Source organism: Lissotriton vulgaris, chromosome 9 (assembly GCF_964263255.1).
Source record: "Lissotriton vulgaris chromosome 9, aLisVul1.2, whole genome shotgun sequence".
NCBI classification, from domain to species: domain Eukaryota; kingdom Metazoa; phylum Chordata; class Amphibia; order Caudata; family Salamandridae; genus Lissotriton; species Lissotriton vulgaris.
Genome location: NC_141697.1, coordinates 1,060,989,400 through 1,061,013,723, shown reverse-complemented (window position 1 = coordinate 1,061,013,723; position 24,324 = coordinate 1,060,989,400). Strand labels below are relative to the sequence as shown.

General features: G+C 42.9%; 1 protein-coding gene across 1 annotated transcript in view; it reads right to left on the bottom strand.

The window, feature by feature from the left end:
* Window positions 1-24,324, bottom strand: part of FRMD4B (FERM domain containing 4B) — a 515,943-nt gene that overhangs the window by 336,590 nt on the left and 155,029 nt on the right. The window contains exons 2-4 of the mRNA XM_086939027.1: window positions 8,906-8,971; window positions 5,744-5,838; window positions 535-627 (exon numbers count right to left, since the gene is read on the bottom strand). Of these exons, the coding sequence (XP_086795153.1) occupies window positions 535-627; window positions 5,744-5,838; window positions 8,906-8,971 (254 nt within the window). The remainder of the gene's footprint in view (window positions 1-534; window positions 628-5,743; window positions 5,839-8,905; window positions 8,972-24,324) is intronic.

The following is a 24,324-nucleotide window of genomic DNA, read 5'->3' as shown; positions in this document are numbered from 1 at the left end:
AGAGACCTGAAATGACCAGCATTTTTGCTTACCTTCCTCCTGCCTGTTCTACAGTTTAAGAATAAGGCAAATTAAAACTGAAAAACATTCTAATGAAAGAGTTAGAAGGTTAATGTAGGGAAAAAAGAAAAGAAAAAGAGCAGAAACTGAATCACAAAGAAAGACCATAAAAATGGTGCATCAGGGTTCTTGAATCCTTTTTGGCTGAGCGGAAAAATAGGTTCCGCTAAGTGTTGCTGGTGCAGGGCATTGTGGGTGTCGCAGATTTGGTGAGTTAAAGGAGCAACTTGTAATTCACAGTACAGCGCTGTTTCGAAGCTGCTTAAAAACAAATGTAACTATTATTTTTAAAGGCGTTCTAGTACCCTCAAAGGGATTATTCTGTTTTTTTTGCTTAACTTTGTTTTTATTATCATAGGAACTATTCTGTTAAACCATGATAAAGATTCTGCACAAGTGAAACACAAAGTTTGCCTTGATCACACCAATTTTACATACAATGAATGACCTTTATATAGATATAAGAGAACGTACCGCACAAGAAAAGACAACGTCACAGGTCCAGGTTTCTTTGGCAAATCATGATCCAGAACTCTGTGATCTAACTGCAGCCAAGCATGTTGACCCCTGGTGGCAATTAATAAAAGACAAAGATAAAAAAAATGTTTAAATGGAAAAAAATGACAACTTGCATGTGAAACTTTTTAATACTCATTAGAACATTGGAATGTTGGGAGCTCCATTGAAAACAATGGAGTGCTCTGGGCTTCTAATGGCTGGTATAAGCCTGGAGCTCCAACATTCCAATGTTTCTTTGCTCACAGCTCTGACTGTGAACAAAGACTTCAAGGACCCTGAGGGGATTCCAATCCCCTCATGCTCCCATACGGCTTTGTTCTTTTTTGTTAGAACATTCTGCCCTCTCGTGTCAGAATTATTTAATGGACTTTAATAGCCGGTATAGCCCAGCTACGAAGGGCTATAAGGCTCTCTCCCTTGTTAAAGGCCCTCGCCTTCGGCTCGGGGCTTTTAACGCTGGAGAGGGCCTTTAATAGCCGGTATAGCCCTCTACGGCGGGCTATAAGGCTATATTAATGCATTTGTGGAGTTCTACATCTGTCAAATTGTATCCACAGGACACAGTAATGCGAGGATACATTCGTTCTATATACACACATGAAGAAGCATTTCTGTGATCAATATTGAGATAAACAAATAACATATATTAGTATTAAACACTTTTTATGTGTAATGAGTAGCACTTCTGTTTTAGTTACAACTCAAGCAAGACTGCACGTTTATGGTTACTGGTGACAACTAAGACTTCTAGTGATGTCAACAGTTCCTCTCCATTTGTGGATAGAATTGTGACTCCACATAATACTCACCTCACTGTGCTGCTCTCCCCTTAACCTATTTCTTTGTTACACTGCAATGAAGCTCTGCACAAACACACACTTGAAAGTCAGCAAGCAGCTTTAACATGGAATAGATTCTTCTGTTCACCTATTGGGCAACTCCTTATGGTTCAGACTCCCGCTGAGATTTTCACATCCTTCTAGTCATCATAGGCAATCAACCACTAACTTCCTTTGCTCAATCCATGACATCCTATGTGCTGGTTTGCTTGCTTTTAATCTGTGAGCATTTCCAAATATTTGGATTGAGTTACAGGTAGTTATCTGAATGATTCAAAAACATTTAGCGTGAAAACAAGCACTGAGAAGGGAGCTAAGTTTGACAAAAGAGAACCAAATAGGGTTAGGGACTGGATAAGGAGGGTGACAATAAAGGTTAGTCATAGGGTTTAACTCACTGTTAGGGCAAGAGTTAGGATTAGTGTGGGGGATAGGGTTATGGGTACAGTGTGGGATAAGGTCGAAGTTTAAAGCTGCGGTTGTTGTAAGTGTGAGTTAGTTTTAAGCAAGGTTCAAAGTTAACATTAGGGTGAACGGCAGGGGTAGGATCAGGGTTACTATGTGGGACACATCACAGCTAGGGCTATGGATAGAGTTAGTGTGAGGATCAGAGTTAGTTTTAGACTAAGGGTGAAAGTTAACATGAGGTTGTGTGAAGGATAAGTTTATAGTGTGGGATAGGCTCATAGTTAGATCTATGGTTAAAGTTAGTATGAGGGTGAGAATTAGGTGTATGGTAAAGGGTGAAAGTTAATTTTTTTTTTTTTTTAAACCTTTATTGTGCGAATAGAGGCATACAAATACGAGCCTACAACCAATCAGGCCGGCCACGACGCATTATAAACGCACATGAGTCAACATTGAAGTTCCCCGGCAGTCACCCAGTGGTATACAGGCAAGCAATCAAACATTAAGAGGCCGAATGTAACCGCTAGAAGCAGGATTAAATAAGGTTAATTTTATAATATAATAGGAAGTATAGCAGGATCAGTTGCAACTTTCGACATCTGAATTCCCATGGCGGGCTATATGTAAAGCATCAATACAAAGGGGCCTTGATAAATGGAAGTAATAGCAGCAATTGACAGGAATCAACTTATGGTCGCCCCGTTTCAGATCAGTTCCCACCACGGCCCGCCACACACCCGTCACCGCCTGAATGCGTGCTGGCACGGATCAGAAGAATCAGAGCAGCAACGTAATAGCCATCCACTATACTAACCCAAATAAAGAGAAAAAGAGGGGAGGGGTAGAGAAAAGAATGTCAGAAAGAGGGAAAGAAAGAACGCGGCGCCACTGCACTCGCCCCAAAGCGAATAAAGCAAGCAGAACTGGAGGACCTGCTATCGGGGCAAGTCATGTAAGACATGCTATATGTGCAGTCAATATCGTGGAAGCGGGAAAGCAACCCATTCACTATCCGCTAACACTCCATGGAAGGCGCGCGCAGACACAGCGTCCCGATAAAGGGATACAAAAGAGCCATAGAACTAAAGAAAAAACCAACAACAGAAAGACCCCGTCCCTCCCACACCACCCTGCACCCCTGCAGAAGGCTACGGCCTACCCCCCAGCAGCGTGCCTGTCGCCCTAAATAGAACCCGAAATATAGAAGAATCAGAAAGTAAGAAAAAGAACACAACAGACCAAAAGAAAAAGAGAAGGGAATGGGGAAAGGGATCCAGTGGGAGAGGAGGTCTGCAATCGAACATTCAGCTCCTACACCCCCGCCTTAACACAACTGAAACCCACATCAAAGCGAGAAAGACACAACCTCAAATATCAGGAACAGGAAAAGGAGTCGGCCATATTGTCACAGCTACGGGTAGTCCTCATCTACGTACATTAACCAGTAGTCCGCCGAAGCAATTCTGTCTCACCGCTGTCCTTTCCTGATCATAACTTTCATGCTCAATAAAGTGGTAGGTAGCAAGCAGTTCGGCATGGAATGCACACAGGATCGAAACAAGGCAGGCCAAGGGTGCAGTCCAGAGGACCCCAGTCTCAAACAGCAAAGCAAGCAGTGGCTGCGGCAGACCAGACTGTCAAGTAGCAACATCAGGAGCAGCAAACAGATTGGGTGCGGCCCCGCCGTCCAAAACAGCGAGGTAACCCCTGCAAGGCAGCCACGGGACCTCACTAAAGCAGTTCGAATCAAACATCCGCCGAGCTCCCCAACCAGACTGGCATGGAAGGGGCCCAACGTGGGGCCCTCGCTTATGTCCGCCACAGTCGAGGCTTCCTGGAGATTCGGGGCCGCTGAGATACAGTCTCGTAGGTGTACGGCGGCATCACTCTTCGCAGCAGCCGAGGGGGGCAAAGCAGCACACACCATCAGTCGAGCCGCATTCATGGGGGACGGGCCAACAGGCACGGCGGCAGAACCGCTATCTTGCGTAACAGCGTCGAAGGCCATGCCCGCACGTAAAGAACATAGGGCGGCCAAGACATCACCGATCGTGGGCTCACGCCCACAAGCCTCAGCCATCGTGTGGTTCGACAAACTAGGTTCGCCGCCCCAAGCAGGTCCAGGACCCGGGGCGCCGGCGGCCATCTTGTCAGTGCAGCAGGGACGCTCCGCTCCTTAACTTCTGGACCGGGCTTTCGAGTAAGGCCCACTGGAGTCTCCTCGAACCCCAGTAATGGCAATCTTGGTGCAAAAAGATGGGCCACCAAAAAACAGGGGTCGCCGGCGCCACCGTCTCACGGGCGCCGCCCGCCGAATCCGGGCGAAGGGCTTCAAGATGGCCGGACAAGGCAACAAAGGGGGGGACAAGCCTCCTGCACGGTCTACCCCCGTCTGAGGCGGGCCGAGCCCCGCCACAGAGCCCCCGGGCCACCAGACCGGGCCCAGTCAGTCGCCACCGGAACAACCGCACAACGGCCTCTTCAGCCGACCCCTCTCCTCCACCGGGGGCCGGCGTCAACACACCACTCCGGCCGACCGTCGCAGGCGAGTCCCCGGCCTGCACGCCGCGGAGGCTCCGGAACAAGCAAGGGCACAACTCCAGATCCGCGGCACCCAGGAGCCCCCGGGACGGACGGTAAGTGCTAGCAATGTTTCACCTTCCCATATTTAGCCGATTGTGTCTCCTCGGGGCAGGATGAGGTACAGGATATGCGTTTCAGGCAGGAAGGTTGACGGAGCCGAGCTACAGTGCGGCCATCACGGTCGCGAGCTTGGCTCCTCCGAGTGAAAGTTAATGTTAAGGTGAGTGATAGGGATGGGTTATAGAGTGGGATGGGTTCAGGTTAGAGTTAACATGAGGGTGAGAGTTAGATTTAAGGGGAGCGGTGAAAGTTAGCAAAAGTCTCAACAATAGGGATAGGTTAAGGGTTACAGTTTGGGATAGGCTCAGAGTTAGAGCTTGGGTAGTGTTAGTGTGATAGTTAGGTTTACAGTAAGGATGAAAGTTAGCATTAGGATGAGTGGTAGGAATAGAGGTAGCATTAGAGAATTGCTTTGGGTTAGACACAGAGTTAGGCAAAGGGCGAGGTATAAGGTTAGGATTAGGGAAAGTGCTAGGAATCGAGGTGGCTTGATAACCAATATTAGTGTAATAGTCAATTTTAAGGCTAGTGTTATGACTGAGGATTAGGGAAATTAAATACAAAATCCAACTAAATGTAAAATAATATCAAATGCTTTGAACTAGTTTCCATTTTAAAATCAATGGGCAATTTTAAACCAATTGGAAAATAACCCTTTGATGTGGACTAATGTCCTTCTCACTAATGTATTGTAACTCTTTCTAAAGGATCATTCTCACTGTGAGGGTTCTTTGTTCCATTAGCATTAGATGACCAAGAGGGATAGGAAGTTTATCAAATCAAAATTCAGGATTAAATAGAGGTTTGCAAACTTCAAGCAATAGCTAAGGGGCTCTTTGAAGTTACCAAGCTGATCATTTAGGGGTAGCAGGTTATGAACAGGGGGCGGGGTTCTATTTTCAACTTTCATTTTAGTTCGTACTATCATACTACAATAGTACTACTCGTGTACTACAAAATTCTATTCACTAACCTACGTGCGGAGGTCTATGACTTGAATACTAATGTTAACAGCTTTGCTCTTACAAAGAACAGCAATATATTTGGAAACATGCACATCTGCCTTTATTATATGAATCACGACAATAATGCTTTGATGGCCTACTGTTCACCAAAAAATTTTGTTTTCATCTATTGTCTATGCTTTTACGTTTGACTTTTTAAGAGGGGAAGCAACTGAGTTTGCAAAATGGGAAGTTACAATTCCCCACAGTGAGAAACTTGAATACAGTTGATATTAACAGTCTTTTTTAGTAAAGTAAATCTATACTTACGTATCGTCTACAAATGTTATTCCAAAATATTCTTTTTCTTTCAAGTTGAAGTAAGAGGCCACCAGATCCAGCAATTCACGAGATAACAGTTTGGGCTAAAAAAGAACAAAAATCATCAATTCAGAAACCAAGTCAAAAGTTAATTGGAAAAGCTTTTGTAGTTTGTTTAAAGAGAACAGTTTATTTATTTGCAGATTTTTATATAGTGCAGGCTAGACCCGGAGATATCAGAGCGCTTAAGATGAGTTTCCTGCCCTATCCAGTTTCTGTATATATAGTCTAGTTCTTGCTTTAATTCAATCTATGGTGCTATGATCTTCATTTTGATGATGGTAGATGAAGAATATTCAAACCTTGTTTCATCATAGTTTAGGTGTGTCCACATTGCAATGATCTGAAATGTATTCCAAATCAAATATTGAATGATAGGTTATCTGGCTCTGAGTAATTTCATTTGTTCCTTTCTGACATTTATTTGAATGTTTTGTCAGAGTGTAACAAAGAAGCCCAATAGAACTAAGACAGACCCAAAGGACTTAGCAGTGGCCTAAAGTAGGTGATCTACCTCAAACCAGAGTCTGTGTGTGATTGATGTCTGCATCCCCCTCTGTAGGAAGTTCAAAAGCCAGTGGCCAGCTCGATTGTCGTCCATGAAAGTGATCACCTTTTTTAGAAACTTTTACTGGAATGGAAAGTTGGTTTAAAGGTTAAAGTTATCAGCTAACTCAGTTGACTGTAATCATTTACATAAAACTGCAGCTAACTAGAACATGGGTTGACATATTAAGGGCCTCATTACTGAGTATCATCTTCCCTGCTAACTCTCCCCCACCCACGGAGTTACCAATGTCACAGGCATTTAACTACACCCCTGTAGCTCCCTATACTTGTGGCATTTGTAACTCCTCTAGTGGGATTTTACTGGGAATTACAAAGGAGACCATGAGAGAACCCTCAGAAATGAGGCATTACTGGAGGAATCAGTAATGCCTGCCTAAACCCTTCTAATTTTTTCCGGGTATTTCACCTGGACCCTCTAATTCTCAGTCAAACCTCTGGGTGAAACAGCACAGATCTATGGAATTACCATGGATCTGGTAATCTTGATTGGGCTGGTAACCCCTTTTATCATATGAACAAGATTTACAGGGGACACTGTATGAGGCCTTAAACGTCATTGGATGCACCTTTTCTTTTAATGTACAGCCACTTTCAGTTATGAAAAGTGTCACATTGCATTAAATAAATGTACCTTAATATTAAAGTAGAAACAACCATATCATCAGCAGCATGTACAAAGGAAATAATTGCCCATCAATCACCCTAATGTTCAACACTCCACTACATTCACAAATTATGACACTGATGTAAAATGTCTAACTAGTCCTCTGTCCTCCACTGTTCAATCAGTGCAGATTGGGGGATGTCACAGAACGACCTCTCCTTTCCAGACTGAGACCTCTGGTTATAGCAGCTAAGCATTAGAGGACCGCTATGCATTAAGAGGGGTGCATACGTATAAGTGATGTATTGCCTCAAGTTCTGAAATTAGTACTGTTCGGGAACTGAAAATGATTGTCGAAAATAGCAAAACGCAAGGATGTTGATTTACTAAAATGACAAGGATAATAAAAGTAGTCACATGCCCCTTGACACCAATGACATCACAGGAAGTGATGTAATATGATCTGTGACTCACTGTCACCATTCCCTCAGTTGTCTGTGTACATTTTCTGTCTTTTTATTATGTCTCTACATTTTTTACTGTCTCTGTCTCACCACTCCCGTCTCCTCCTCTATTTCAACTGTGTTTTTCTCTCTGAATTCTTTATAATACAAGTCTTCCCCCTGTGATCTGACTTTCCAACCTGCTCTGCATCTTTTTCACCTTAATTTGCCCTGTCTCCCCTCTCTTTTTCCCTTGTCTGTCTCTTTCTCATCTGTCTCTGTCTCAATATTATCTCCATATCTCTCAACTTTTCTCCTCTTCATCTATTTTTTTAACCTGTCTCTGTCTCTCACTAAACTGCAGAACCTCTCCGTCTGCCATTATACTCTGTCACTTTATCTCTACTGTGGCAATTGTCTTCCTTCTTTCAGCTGTTACTTTTTCACCTGTCTGTCTCTCTCATCTGTCTTTCTAACCTGTCCCTTTATCACACCTCCATCACACACCTGTCTTCCCTTCTCTCTGAGCTGTCTCACTGTCTCTATCACCTCTCAGCTGTCTCCCTTACCGTCTCCTTCTCTCTGAACATAATTTCCCAGTCGTCTCTCGTCCCTCCCACCTGCAGCTCCACTGTTTTTCAGTTGCCTCTTTAATACTTGTCTTACCTGTCCATATCTGAGCTGAATTTTTGTCACAGGTCTCACCTACCTCTTACTACCTCTCAGTTGCCTATCACTTCTCTCACACCTGCCTCCCCATATCTTTGGTCTTTCTTAGGTGTCTCTGTCATTTGTCTCCATCTATATCACATGTCTCGTAATGCCATCCCCTCTCACCGGTCTTCCTCTCTCGCTGGCTCTCGGCTGTCTCTATGTCGCCTATGTTTCTATTCCTGTCACTCGCTCCGTTCTCATTTTCTTTCACATCTGTTTATATCTGTCTCATACCTGTGTAACTTCTCTCTGCTGTCTCTTTAAACTCTCTTTCTATTTCTCACTCAAAACCATCTTTGTCTCTCGATTTCTCACCAATCTGTCTGTAGTAGCCTTTTCTTTCTTTTCCTTTCATTATCCTCACCTCCTTTCCCCCTCGGAGTATTTACCCTTTAACTCTCAATCTCTCGTCCATTTTCATCTAATATTTCTTTCTCTTTTCACATATTCAGCAGCAACAGGAGGCACAGAGACACCTTTTTAGTGAGGTCTACTCCACATGCAATAATAAACAATTGTTTTATACGTTTGTTCGTTTCCTTTGAGGCCAGTGGTCGCAAGCACAGAGCAGGATTTACAGTAAGCAAGTCAGGGGTCGCAGCTGCGACTCCTGGTGACCACTGACGGCCTTTAAATAACGCCAAGGGCAAAAAGCAGTCCAAAAGCCGAACAAAGAAAATGCAAGATTGTAATATCTGTACGATGGAGGTACAGTCGACAAACCTGCCATATATATATGGCCAAGCGACGAAACTGAAAATCTTGATAAAACCTTTTTACCTGAACCAGCAGTTCCAGCTTCCGATCATCGAGGAGTTGCACCTGGCACTGTCTGCCTTCTGTCATCTGTAAAAAGAAACAGGCGACATCAGCTGCAGGAATCAAAGCACTTGCTAAAGCCAAGCCATTGTTTACATAGGAAGCAATGTGTTTCTTGGTAGTAAGCCCTATTTAAAGAGGCCATAATCATGTAATGAAATTGTGTCATTCTGTGGCTTGAATGCAATACTAAAGTGTTTGTTAAGCAAACTTCTTAAAGGGAACACACAGTCTAGACACAATGACGTGTGGCACAACAGAGCATGATGACCCGGGTTGCACTTGTTTGCTTGAATCTGATAAATGCACAGTTACCATGTGTGCATGGAAGTAACCTCCAACATATGTCATAAGGATGTTGCAAGTCCTCAATGAGTTCCATGACTAAATAGAGGAGCGAGGAAGGAGGGCGAAGGCTGAGTTGGTTTATAAGTTCACACTACTCCTTGATTGCAATATCCTATTTTTGTATGGTAGAGGTAGTACCTTCCTTCTGCTACACGGTGACACCACCCTCCCACCGAACCGTCTCTCTCAAATAAATATGTGCTGTCTTGGTTCTTCTAACTAAAAGAGATCTTCTGATAGGAAATAATTCGTAATATACATGGAATCTTTAAAGTTAAAATAAACATGTCACTAACAGTTTGTACTTTCTTGAAAATTCACTCTCATAAGCGGTTTAATGTTAGTCATTAGCAAAGTTGCATTTGAGCTTTAGAATATGTGGGTAACACGTAAGCATATTCCTTACTCCCCTATATTGAATGAGCAAGAGCAGTGCAAAAACGAACAGTTCATGACACAAGATTTTCAGCAGAGAACGTTTAAAGGAAGGACGTGAAAAGCTGAATACTACTGTAATAGTTTAAGCAGCAAGTACGTCAGCTGTCCAACAATTCGGATTTTGACAGTGTCTGCCGGTTCTCACAGTGGGCATTGTGATGTCACCATTCAACAGTAATAAGGTATTATAGTAAAGTAGCAATGCCATTGTATTATGACGGGTGTGTAGTGATGTCAAATGTAGATTGCAATAATACAATTCGAGACATCTTTTTATACAGTGATTGGAGGCTTCCCTGTATTGCATGTGCATTTCTGCTATCCCCAAGTACATGGAAGCAGCAGAAGTACATGGAGGCGGCAGAGAGCATGTATGTTAGCCTGTTTTCGACAACAATAATAAGCCATCACCAAAACTATGTCCATAAAATATTCGCCATACCAAAGTGTTAAAAGAAAGATGAAAATAATGAATAAACACAATAAAAAATCATGAAGGACCGTGGGGAATTTTTTTTGTCTAGTCTGTCTGCTCTATTAAAATAATTGCTATTGCTCTTTGGTCACCTTACTGCCCTGTCTACACTTGTGTCCACGTGAAGTTATGTGTCTGTAGCCTTTAAGCAAAAAAAGTGATCTGTCGCAAAGAATCTATTGTGTAAATAATCCACAAACTAGTATTTTTTGAGCACTGTTAATAATTTTCCATGTGATTTTATACTTATATATCACAGTGTTCATTTCACAATTGATTTCCCAAAAAGTTAGAGATAACATTTTCTGTGAAAGTAAAGAAAGAAACATAAAATGTCTCTACTCTAGCGATAATATGTGTAAATGTTGAATAGATTGCGAAATGAAAATAAAGGGAAAGGTCAATGAAACAATTGAACGAGCAGCTGATATAGAAAAAAACAGTTAACAGAAGGTGTGTCAGGAAGTAGACTGGAAGGAAGGACCAGGCTGGGAGAGGAAACGGTCTAAGAAATTTATGGGACAAACTCTGAGCCAAGTGTGAGCGCATGATTTTCAGGCAGTGTTTCAAAGAAGAGTGCATTGAGTTATATCGTGAAAAAGACAGAATCTGTAAATACGATAATAAACATGCGCTGACAAGGCAAGTAGATTTTAGCTTTTATACACACACACATACGCACACACACTCTCTCTCTCTCTCTGAATACAATAAGTATGCGTAAATTATTGCTGGATTAAATTACACAAATACCGTTCTAATCTGTAGAAAATGCACACATAAATTGACCCGTGATTGAAAGGTATAGTATTGAATTAAATCATAGAATCCGTAGTTCTTAGGTTTTGGTGTGTCTATTTGTATAGTGGTATCAAGCAGGAAGGTTGACAGGGAAGGTGGGTATGCCTTTTGTTGTGCAGAATCGTAAAGTATTATGTGTGCCTTTATTGTGAGACCTAGGTTTACAGTACATAAAGTAATTTAGCAAACCAAATGTAGCACAACCATGACATTTTAATAAAAATAAATTGCAATTCAGGTTGTTCAGATCGGCCTTTCCTCATCTCTTCCCACCAACCTTGTTGTTTCCTCTGTGGAGAGAAGGTAGTTGAAGAAAAATAACTGGGTATGCCACATGATGCAGACAAATTAATGTGTAGTCAGGTGAGCTGTCCAGGAGGCCAAGTCTTCTCTTCTGTTAGACTGGCATCCTTGGCATGGTTTCTCACTAACCTTTTGCGTTCAGGCCTCCTGTTGTAATGACTTTGTTTTTGCTGGCCTTAAGACTCTGCACACTTTACCACTGCTAACCAGTTTTAAAGTGCCTGTGCTCTCTCCTTAAAACATGTTAGATTGGTTTATACCCAATTGGCATATTTAATGTATTTGTATGTCCCTAGTTAAGTGACACTGCCTGTGCTCTGGCCTGTAAATTAAATGAAACTAATGGGCCTGCAGCACTGATTGTGCCACCTGCTTAAGAAGCACTTTAAATGTCTCAGGCCTGCGATTGCAAACTGCATGTGCAATTCTTAACTGCCATGCTGACCTAGCAAAAGATACCTTTTGCAAGGCCTAAGCCTTCCTTTTTAATACACATAAGTCAAATCCAGGGTAGGCCCTGGACAGCTCAGAGGACAGTGTATTTAAAAAGTTTGACATGTACTTGTAAGTTTTACAAGTCTTGGTAGTGAAAAACTGCATGACATTTCCAAATGGAAACAAGAAACCAAATCATGTTTTGTGTCTATGGAATTGCAATGAAATATCCTAATTTATGGTGGAGTTGTATTTTAAAATACAATTTTGAAAATGACACTTTTAGAAAGCCAACATTTTCATGCGTTAGCAATTTGTTGCATACAGCCTATCTCTGCGTCACATGACTGGGTGCTGTTGGCTGTTGGGCTTTGTGTATTCCTCCTCGACAGCCACACACAATGGACAGCTTAGGTGTGACTGGATAGGCCATCACTGGCAGGACAGGATGGAGGAGTTGTACCCAGCATCACTTAGGCTTTAATAGGCTGTGGCCTGTCTCCACACAAAGGGCTACATACCCCCTGTGGTTAGTCTGGAGCCAAGGCCAGGAAGGCAGGTCACATGTGCATTTCATTTGCATGCCTCCTGAACTTCTCACAACTTCAAAGGCACAACTGCATATACATACAGAACCTCAGACAACAACTCTTCTCTTCACTTCTGGACCTATGGATATTCTGCCAGGAAGAAGGACTATTGTGCTACTGCAAGGACTGCCACTCTGCTGAACTGTTATTCTGAAGGACTGCTGCCCTGCTGTGCTTACCTGCTGCCTGCTACCCCCTTTCAGGGTGAGAAGGACTGGACATGTATCTCTTGAACCCAGAAACCAGAGTGACTTCAAGGGCTTGTTGACTGGCCTCCTGATCTGAAACCTCAATGACATAACAGGCTTTCAACAACCTTGCACCTGGACTCTGACAACCTGTGAGTCTACACTGGCAATTGGTGCCACCCTTGTCTGGTACCTTTGGATGTGGGCTTAGGGTGCTCTGCCAGCCTGTGGGTCCAGCGGTGCTGACACATCCCTATGTGGTGCTAATCTGAGCCGAACCAATGCATTGCCGTTGCTGCATGGATTGGACCTGTCACAAAGACCAGCGTTGCCTTCACATCCACATTGGGCTACCGCTATGGACGCATCCTTGATGCAGGCCCTTGAATCCTTCCACAGCAGCCTTGACGATGATGCCAGACTCCACATCACAGCCTCGCAGCTCCTTGGAACCGACACACCGCCTGACTGCATGCAGCATTCACAAAGCCGGACTTCGCATCGCAAGCCCTGTCGATGAAATCATCGACAACAACGCAGTCCCTCGCATCGCAGCCTCACCACATCTCAAAACTGATGCATGCCTTCAGCTGTACAATGTATCTTTGACGCAGATCCTCACAACACTCTGCAAACCAGGATTTAAGGTACTACTTTGTTCAGCGGGCCTAACTGGGTCCCCGTAGCCCGCCTGCGCTTCATCGTGGTCAGCCTGAAAATTATGACTTTGCCGTGGTCGGACATGATCATGTATACACAATTGTTGCTTTGTGCTATTTGGCGCTACTTTTACTAAAATCTTTAAAATATCATGTCTCAGGTTCTTTGTCATTTTGGTCTTGTTTTATTTCTTAAAGAAAGTTCTATTATTCCAGCTTTGTGTGGGATCCTTTTGTGTTGTGTTTTCACATTATTATTGTTTAATGTGTTGCACAAATACTTTACAAATTGCCTCTAAGATAAGCCTGACTGTTCTTACCGGGGCTGGGGTCCTGTATTGGTTGGAATATTGTAATTCTACTGATTTGGATAATGTCTGCGATTGTGCTGCAACTGTCAGGAACGTTATGCTTTTTCTTTTTGTGTTTGCTGATGCTATACTACATGCAATGTGAATACTCTCCTTTATTTGAAAAATAAAGTGTTTTTTAAAAAAAAAAGCTACCAGAGAGTTGAGCACACGTTATTTTAGGGTTGGCTTGTTCCTCACCCTGACAAAGATTGTGGTTGGTACTTGACCAGGGCTCACACCCCAGTCAACCAACAATCCAATTTCCTATACCCTCCTACTGAACGATAGGCAATGGGTGACTTTACTGGCTCAAGTTCAGCTAAGTCACCCCATACCTTTTCGGTGCATAGAGATGGATTTATGTGAAACCGTGCAAAATATGCTTGACTGAAATATAGAGTCCTAAATATTGATTACAACATTATTACTGCGTTGGAATGATTAACAGAAAAGATACATGCAACGGGACAATACTTTTGTAAACAATATTTAGGACTTGATATTTCTGTTAGATGATCTTTCTGATATTCTGACATACAGCTGGAGGACTGAGTAACATGTTGAGGGTGGGCCAGAGAACCATGGGGCAATGTCAGGTATTAGGGCTGTGATTTAATGTTTATACTATTCTTCTACCTTACACAAGCCAAATATACTTCCAACTTCTTAATGGATGTAGGGTAAGGTTTGCAATGTCTGACATATTCCTGGCAGAATATTTGTCACTCGAAAGGTGGTCTCTCTTTTCTGGCCAAGTAGACCGGCTTCTGCAGCTCAAATATTTTTCAGCGTTTATGCATCATTGCGCCTGGAATAACTGCCACACATCCCATGATTGTTCCTGTACAGCAGACCACCTGCAAAGTTACTCGTTCCACCACAGCTATTCGACCAGATCTCCACAAGAGTGTGCCTCTCTATAATGTGCCATCTATTGAGCATAATGCACCACAGGAGCAGGTGGCTGTCTCTGGTCAATTATTCACTGCTCTGGGACAAATAACTTGGGTCTAGTATTTCCATCATTGGCTATGTAGCTCCTTTCATTTTAAAGAGCTCTTAGGGTGCTGGCTAGAACACATCCTAGCCCTGTCCCCCACCTCTGTATCATCATTTGTGTCAATTCCACCCTACCAAATCCATTCCTGGAGGAAACTATCAGAAGGATCATTCAGGCTTAGAATGTTCAAAGCCGTTAATAGAGATCGCTTCCGGGAGCGAGGCTTCTTATGGTACTCAAAGCTATTCAAAGGCACTGTCGTGTATTACATGCTTAGTACAGAACTCATATATTTCTGTTCTAAATATGAAAAAATAGTGTGACAAATATGCTCCCTGATAGACCTGACTCAAGAGGCTGGGCGTCCTCCGCATCACTGGCTTTTGGATTTAATGAAGGGATGCCTGCTGGCCGACCGGAAAGCAGGATGTGGACAAAGTGTGTATGGAAGAGCCACCATCGTGAGGCCCTCCTCTACTGAGAAAACGTACTAAACCGGCCAGGGTCTATGGGGGTATTTTACCCAGCACGATGTGCTAATTGAAAGACAAGCAAAAGGCAACTTACATACAAATGTGAGAACCATGGGGCATATGTATCAAGAAAGCGTTTTGCGAGTCATTAATTGCGAATTTTAGCGATTCACTATTAAGGACTCGCAAAAGGCAATGCATGTAGGATTCGCAATATTAATTGCAATTTCTACATATTCCTTAATTGCTAATCGCAATATATACATATATCAAAAATATTTATTTTTCAGAAAGACACACATTCACTGGATGATGTCATCAGTGATGTCATCAGTGATGTCATTTGAGATGTCATCAGTGATGTCATGAGTAATGTCACTGACCATGTCATGAGTGATGTAATATGTAACGTCATCAGCAGTGCATTGCGGGCGCGCGTTTTATAGTTAGCTGAACTAACTATAATGGGGGAATTTCAATAGTTTTTGTATGAGTGAAATGTCCAGCTAACTGTAACATGTGTGAAACCTATGGTTTTTTCAGTGAATTTCTAAGGTTTTTGAAATGCTAATTTCTAACTATAACATGGCTGAAACCTATGTTTTTTTCCGTGAATTTCAAAGGTTTTGTAAATGATAATTTTTAAATGTATTAATTGATATCTTTTTTATACTAATTTACTACATTGTTCTAAAGTATTTATTTTTAGATATTTTATTTTTTAAATTACATTACATATTTTTAATAGAAATTGAAAAAAAAATGTTTTAAAAAATATTGAAATTGTAATATATATATTTTTATTTAATATTTTTAAAATGTATATATATTTTATATAGCAGGCAATGATATCCTATGGAAGGAAATTCAAGTTACTGGTAAGTACAGTTAAATTTAGTTTTCAGGAATAGTAGTGAGCTGAAAGATGCAGCACTGAGGTCTCTCCTGATAACAGGTGAGTAAATCGGAATTCATAGTTCGGCTGATTTTTAAGGAATTTTTTAAAGTTCCAAAACTCCACACTTAGAAAAATTTCCAAGTGAAACCAGTCAATGTTATCCTATAGAAGGGCATTCAAGTTACTGTAACTACGATTAGAATTACTTTTCAGGATCAGTAGTGGGCTGAAAGATGCAGCACTGAGGTTTCTCCTGATAACAGGTGAGTAAATCGGAATTCGTACTTCGGTTGATTTTAGAGGAATTTTTTAAAGTTCCAAAACTCCACACTTAGAAAAATTTCCAAATGAAACCAGTCAATGTTAGCCTATGGAAGGAAATTCAAGTTACTGTAACTATGGTTAGAATGACTTTTCAGGATCAGTAGTGGGCTGAAAGATGCAGCACTGAGGTCTCTCCTGATAACAGGTGAGTAAATCGTAATTCGTAGTTCGGCTGATTTTAGAGGAATATTGTGCTCATTAGTGAAGGAAGAGGGCGGGCCTGAGGGGAAATGTGTGCAAATATGCCCTGTGGCGCGTTTTAGGTTGGGGAATTAATTCCTCTTCAATCCTGAGGTCCCCTGTGAGCCAACTAGCCCACCAGGTACCTCCAGTAAACGCCAGGAAGCTGCGCTGCAGAGAGGTGTTCAGAGGGCACACCCCCTTTTTACAACACTCTGCAATGCAACCCTCTGGTGCATACTGGAGGTTTCTGGTGGGCTAGTTGGCCCCCGGGGACCCCAGTATTCAAGGGGAATTAGTTCCCCCTCTGCAAACGCGCCAGAGGGGGAACTAATTCCCCTTGAATACTGGGTTTCCCCGGGGGCCAACTAGCCCACCAGAAACCTCCAGTATGCGCCAGGGGGCTGCCTTGCAGAGACGTGTAAAGAGGCCATGCCCCTTTTTACACCTCTCTGCAATGCAGCCCCCTGGCGCATACTGGAGATTCCTGGTGGGCTAGTTGGCCCCTAGGGACCCTCAGTATTCAAGGGGAATTAGTTCCCCATCTGCAAACACGCCAGGGGACTGCCTTGCAGAGACGTGTAAAGAGGCCATGCCCCTTTTTACACCTCTCTGCAAGGCAGCCCCCTGGTGCATACTGGAGGTTCCTGACCCCCTAGGCCTGATCAGGGGGTCCCACAAGGACCCCAAGGCCCCAATTTTTTTTTATTTAAAAAAAAAATTCCTGGGATACATGTAGGGTACGCGCACCCTGCCGATCCCCCCCCATCAGTGATGTCATGAGTGATGTCACTGACCATGTCATGAGTGATGTAATATGTGACGTCATCAGCAGTGCATTGCACGCACAAGTTATAGTGAGTCCAACTAACTATAACGTGGGAATTTCAATGGTTTTATGCGAGTAAAATTTCCACCTAACTATAACTGGTGTGAAACCTATGGTTTTTTCAGTGAATATGTATATATATATATATATATATATTTTTTTTTTTTCTCAGTCACCTCGTAACAAATAATACCACGCTCTCAGGCACTCAATAAACGCCAGACGTCAGCAGGTTCCAAGGGTGTTTATTGACCCCTTACAACATGTTTCGGCTTACGGGAAGCCTTGTTCACGTAAGTTCGTGCAACGCGTTGTGCAGTGTAAATACTGAGACAGTAACAACATAAACAAAGGACACAGGTCGCAGGTCACATACCCAAACAATTGATTCGGCCATGTTGGAATGGTTAACTGTGTTGCTAATACATCTTAACAATCACAGTGAGTGCGCATAGGGTACACATACCTCAGGGGTCAGGATTATGATACATGATAGGCATCTGAATGTCTACACATTATTCCAGGACACGAGCGGTTAGAGTTAGCGCTCACGTGTGGTGACCAGAAAAATCATGGTAACATCAACATGCATGATATTAATCGGCGAGGACAGTCACTAGGTGAAATACCAGGGGTCTACATGTTGGAATGGTTAAACTGTGTTGTTAATATATATTAACAGTCATAGTAATAGCGCATTAGGTTAAAACGTTATAGCACATAACCAGCATCTCAATGTCTATACATTATGATAAGACACGAGCGTAAAGAGAGAGCGCTCACATGTGATGGCCAGGCAAATTCATGTAGAAATCAATATGCATGATATTAAAAGACATGGTCCAATAATGATGGCAAGGTCAGTCAATGATGGAAGCCTCAATGGTAAACAAAACTATCATTAATCTTTCTAAGAGAGCCATAACTGACAATGAAAAAACTGTGCTAGGCCTTGGCTTATCTTTTTGCCCCGCTACCTCTTTCAATTTTTGCGAAACAAGAATAGATCTATTCAGATACATTCGCAAGTTAAAGTTAAAAAAATGGCACAAATTGAGACAGCGTCCTCAAAACGATGGCAATACAAATGATAGAAGGGACATGGATACCTTCCTCATAAGTGATATGGATGCCATTGTTAACATAGCTGAATTAGATCATAGCCATGCGTCTAATATCAATGAGTCCAACGCAGAAGAACTGTCTAGACCTGAGATAACCAACACACAGCTCCTATGTGAAGCAGGTTTTACTATTGATAGTTGCTCAGCCTCTGCATTCAAACCTAAATCGACTTTTATCCCTATGATGGCACATGACGCCATTGACGCATTTCATGAGTGTGTCAACAAGCAGCTTAGTTCTCGCCGATTAATATCATGCATGTTGATGTTACCATGATTTTTCTGGTCACCACACGTGAGCGCTAACTCTAACCGCTCGTGTCCTGGAATAATGTGTAGACATTCAGATGCCTATCATGTATCATAATCCTGACCCCTGAGGTATGTGTACCCTATGCGCACTCACTGTGATTGTTAAGATGTATTAGCAACACAGTTAACCATTCCAACATGGCCGAATCAATTGTTTGGGTATGTGACCTGCGACCTGTGTCCTTTGTTTATGTTGTTACTGTCTCAGTATTTACACTGCACAACGCGTTGCACGAACTTACGTGAACAAGGCTTCCCGTAAGCCGAAACATGTTGTAAGGGGTCAATAAACACCCTTGGAACCTGCTGACGTCTGGCGTTTATTGAGTGCCTGAGAGCGTGGTATTATTTGTTACGAGGTGACTGAAAATTGAATTTACCGGCAAGCTCTACCGGCGCCCACGCCACTTCCCGCGGGGCCGACCGCTACCTTCTGGAGCAACACGGAGTGTGAACATTTTCTGGTTGCACACGGCCCGGCCAGCGACGCAACACGGACATTTGTGGAGAGAACCTTCGGAGAGGGGATTGAGAACACCTTGGATCATTGAATGGGGTAAGTGCGCTGCAGCGGCGTTCTGTGTCCGTCCTTTTGGGGCAGGCTGGTCGGGTGGCTTCGCTTACGTGATTTGCCAGCTCTAGGGGGTTAACGGCATAGCGCCACCTGCATGCGCATTTCGGACTGCTGATCACTTACCCCCGACGTATTTCACCCGCATTGTGTGCCAAGTTACACTGCAGCTGTCTCTCCCCAGTTCGAGTTACACACTCGGCACTCCAGCGTCCACTGGCAGGAAGAACTTCTCATTCCAGAGAAGGGGCACTCAACTCTCGCTCAGCAGCAGGCGGATTTGAACTCCAAGGGGGCGCAAAACAATGGAAGAGGAAGATGAAAGAAGAGCGGCCGCTCAACTCTTATTCAAAAGGAAGAAGGCTGGCACGAGCGCGTCAACCACAACTAAAGCTGACCCTCCCCAGACAATCAAAGAGAAAATTGCCAAGCTTGAAAAACTAAAGAGGGGGGAGATATCAAAATGGTGGGAGGCAATCTCACTGCAGAATTACGTTGACCAAGAGATGGTCCCCAGGGGATTAAGAATCTTCACAACCCCCACCTATGAAGCCCCCAACCCTGAGATGCTTGCAGAATGGTCGGAGAACTCAGCAAGCAGTTCCAGACGCATGTTAGAAATATTGATCAAATACGCCTGGATAGACAGGGATGTGTTATTAAAACAAATAACTGAATTGATGGAAGATATCAAGAAACACGCAGATGACAATACTATAGCCAGACTGGTTGACGAAATGAAAGATCGCCTCAAGAAATACGAGGAGGACATCAAGGCCCGTAAAGAGAGGAAGTTAGACCGCGACTACAAAGACTACGATACAGGCCGCATCCTCACCTTCAGCCGAAAATATGACCACCTTTATGAGATGGATGAGAATGCCGCACAACCCACAGCACAAGGAGGAGAAGAAAATTCTCTAGCATTAAGTGAACCAGAATCTGATGTCTCCAACATCTCTATTGAAGAAACCACCAAGGCGAAGAAACCAACACGCAAAACGAATTTTTTAGAGGAGTACCGCCACCTGCGCCGGAGCGGGCGGACGAGCCAGGAGACTCCGGCAACACCGATGAGCCCAACCAGGGGAAGAGGTCGCCCACGAGGACGAGGAGGCGCAGGAACCGGGGGAAGAGGCTCTTCCAGAGGTGGAAGAAGAGGCAACGCAAAGGGCAACGTGGGATACATGAAAACCCGCTCTGGAAGAGGACAATGATGGAAGCCTCAATGGTAAACAAAACTATCATTAATCTTTCTAAGAGAGCCATAACTGACAATGAAAAAACTGTGCTAGGCCTTGGCTTATCTTTTTGCCCCGCTACCTCTTTCAATTTTTGCGAAACAAGAATAGATCTATTCAGATACATTCGCAAGTTAAAGTTAAAAAAATGGCACAAATTGAGACAGCGTCCTCAAAACGATGGCAATACAAATGATAGAAGGGACATGGATACCTTCCTCATAAGTGATATGGATGCCATTGTTAACATAGCTGAATTAGATCATAGCCATGCGTCTAATATCAATGAGTCCAACGCAGAAGAACTGTCTAGACCTGAGATAACCAACACACAGCTCCTATGTGAAGCAGGTTTTACTATTGATAGTTGCTCAGCCTCTGCATTCAAACCTAAATCGACTTTTATCCCTATGATGGCACATGACGCCATTGACGCATTTCATGAGTGTGTCAACAAGCAGCTTAGTTCTCACAGATCCAAGAACAAAAAACAATTCTGGAGACAAGATAACTTATCTAAAGACCAAAGAAAAGCTCTCAGCTCTCTGAGAGATGACCAGTCCATCGTTATACGCCCCGCCGACAAGGGGGGCAACATTGTGATCTTAGACAGAGAACAATACACGATGGAAGCCCACAGACAACTATCTGATGTCAATTATTATGCTTCCAGCAACTACGAAGCATATAATATCAGTATAACTTCAATGTGGGAAATGTTGGAACGCTGGAAGGACAAGGGTATAATTGAGTGGGAAGAGTACAGATTTCTGAGAAACAACAACCCTACCCTGCCTGTCCTGTATCTCCTTCCCAAAGTTCATAAATGTAGAGAAAACCCTCCCGGGAGACCCATTGTCTCTTCCAGGGGCAGTGTGACAGAACATGTGTCGAAATACATCGACCATTATCTGCAAGATTGGGTGTGCAGTCTCAACAGCCATGTTAAAGACACCAAAGATTTTTTGACTAAACTTAAAACTCTTACATGGAATGAAGACTTTTTGCTCATTACCATGGATGTCCAGGCTCTCTACACCATTATTAACCACCAACAAGGTGTAGAGGCCTGTGATCATTTCCTCAGGAACCGTCCCCTGCGCTTCAGGGAGCATAACAAAATGCTCCTTGAGATGCTGACATTTTGTCTTGCAAATAATTTTTTCCTGTTTGATGGTAAGATCTACAGGCAAGAGACAGGGACGGCGATGGGTTCTAGCTTTGCGCCGAGCTTCGCGAATCTCTTTATGGGCCAATGGGAACAAGAGATATTTGCGGACCCATCATACAGTGAAGAAATCAGCCATGTCATTACCTGGTGGAGATACATTGACGATCTCTTCCTGGTTTGGCATGGCACTGAGGAACAAGCCTCCGGCTTTATTGACCGTCTCAATCTCAATGATAAAAACATCAGACTGACGAGCAATATAAGCAAAGAGAAGGCAGAATATCTGGATGTCAGAATTGACATTGTCAGCAATCAAATTCAAACATCCCTTTTCAGAAAAGAAACTGCAGGAAACAGCATTCTCCATGCCCTGAGCAGTCATCCGGAACCTCTGAAATGGAGCATTCCCTACGGGGAACTGCTGAGGGCAAGGAGAAATTGCAACACTGATGCCAGTTACCAACAAGTGGCTAAGGACATGCTAGACAGATTCAAGCAGCGTGACTATCCGGCCTGGGTACTCAAAAAAGCCAAACAAAAAGCTGACAGCATAAAGCATTGTGACACTCTCAGCACCACCGTTAAAGATGACAGTACATCTACGGACAGTGTCACACGCCTTATTCTTACCTACAATAAGGAATCTAAGCAGATCCAAAAAATATTCAATAAAAACTGGCACATCCTACAAAGTGATAGCGTAATTGGTAATCTGATTCCGGATAGACCCAGCATCACTTACAGAAAGAGTCAAAATCTTAAAGACATCTGTGTCCGCAGTGATATCACTGACTACTCCAAAAATCAGGGCATTGACCTCAAGGGATTTTTCCCATGTGGCCACTGTAAAGCCTGCAAAAACAGTACCTTGGTCAAAGGAGTGGAATACAATGGCATAAAGAGAGAGATAACCCAATTCTTGACTTGTACTACCATGTATGTCATTTATGTAATTGTCTGTCCATGTGAACTCTGGTACATTGGCAGCACCACCGCCCATGCCAAGAAACGCATTCTAGAGCACTATCGTGCTATCATTCACAAGGATGCGAAATACCCGGTGGCACGACATTTCAGTGAATTTCATTTCGCTGACCCCACCCGTCTGAGATTTTTCATTCTTGAACAAATAGAGAGAAATCCGAGGGGGGGGAATCGTGTCCTAAAAATGAGACAGAGGGAATCTAGACATATAATCAACTTCCAAACCAAGACCCCGGGGGGGCTCAACCATGATGAAGAGCTTGCAGTTCATCTTAAAGATGATTATGTATAACCTGCGTGTGTATACTGTGTTTACTTTCATCCCCTCTCCCTAGCGCCTACCACCAGTTTTTTGACAATTTGCATACGCTGTTATTCATGTTAGATTGTAACATCTGTCTTTTTTAATTCACAGGAACTTCACTGAGAATGAGACCCTTCAATGCACCTGCACCGGTTATCTTCCCAACACGTTCCTGTTATAAGATAAGAGCAGGCCGTCACTGGCTTCACTTTCTAATATAGACTTTGATCAGGTCGCCTGACTATTTTTGGCAATCATTGCCCACTGTTCCACACTATAGGCACTTTATGACTCCTGGTATTTCACCTAGTGACTGACCTTGCCATCATTATTGGACCATGTCTTTTAATATCATGCATATTGATTTCTACATGAATTTGCCTGGCCATCACATGTGAGCGCTCTCTCTTTACGCTCGTGTCTTATCATAATGTATAGACATTGAGATGCTGGTTATGTGCTATAACGTTTTAACCTAATGCGCTATTACTATGACTGTTAATATATATTAACAACACAGTTTAACCATTCCAACATGTAGACCCCTGGTATTTCACCTAGTGACTGTCCTCGCCGATTAATATCATGCATGTTGATGTTACCATGATTTTTCTGGTCACCACACGTGAGCGCTAACTCTAACCGCTCGTGTCCTGGAATAATGTGTAGACATTCAGATGCCTATCATGTATCATAATCCTGACCCCTGAGGTATGTGTACCCTATGCGCACTCACTGTGATTGTTAAGATGTATTAGCAACACAGTTAACCATTCCAACATGGCCGAATCAATTGTTTGGGTATGTGACCTGCGACCTGTGTCCTTTGTTTATGTTGTTACTGTCTCAGTATTTACACTGCACAACGCGTTGCACGAACTTACGTGAACAAGGCTTCCCGTAAGCCGAAACATGTTGTAAGGGGTCAATAAACACCCTTGGAACCTGCTGACGTCTGGCGTTTATTGAGTGCCTGAGAGCGTGGTATTATTTGTTACGAGGTGACTGAAAATTGAATTTACCGGCAAGCTCTACCGGCGCCCACGCCACTTCCCGCGGGGCCGACCGCTACCTTCTGGAGCAACACGGAGTGTGAATATATATATATATATATATATATATATATATATATATGCACACACACAAACACATATATTTTTGCATGTATATATATATATATATATATATATATATATATATATATATATATATATATATATATATATATATATATATATATATATATATATATATATGAAACGTGTAATGTGTTGTCAAAACATGCAACTTGTATTTTATTAAAAGACAGCTAAGCATTAGCCATATAAATATTTTTGTCCATACCTGTGTTTCAAAATAGCAGAACGAAATGCATGTTC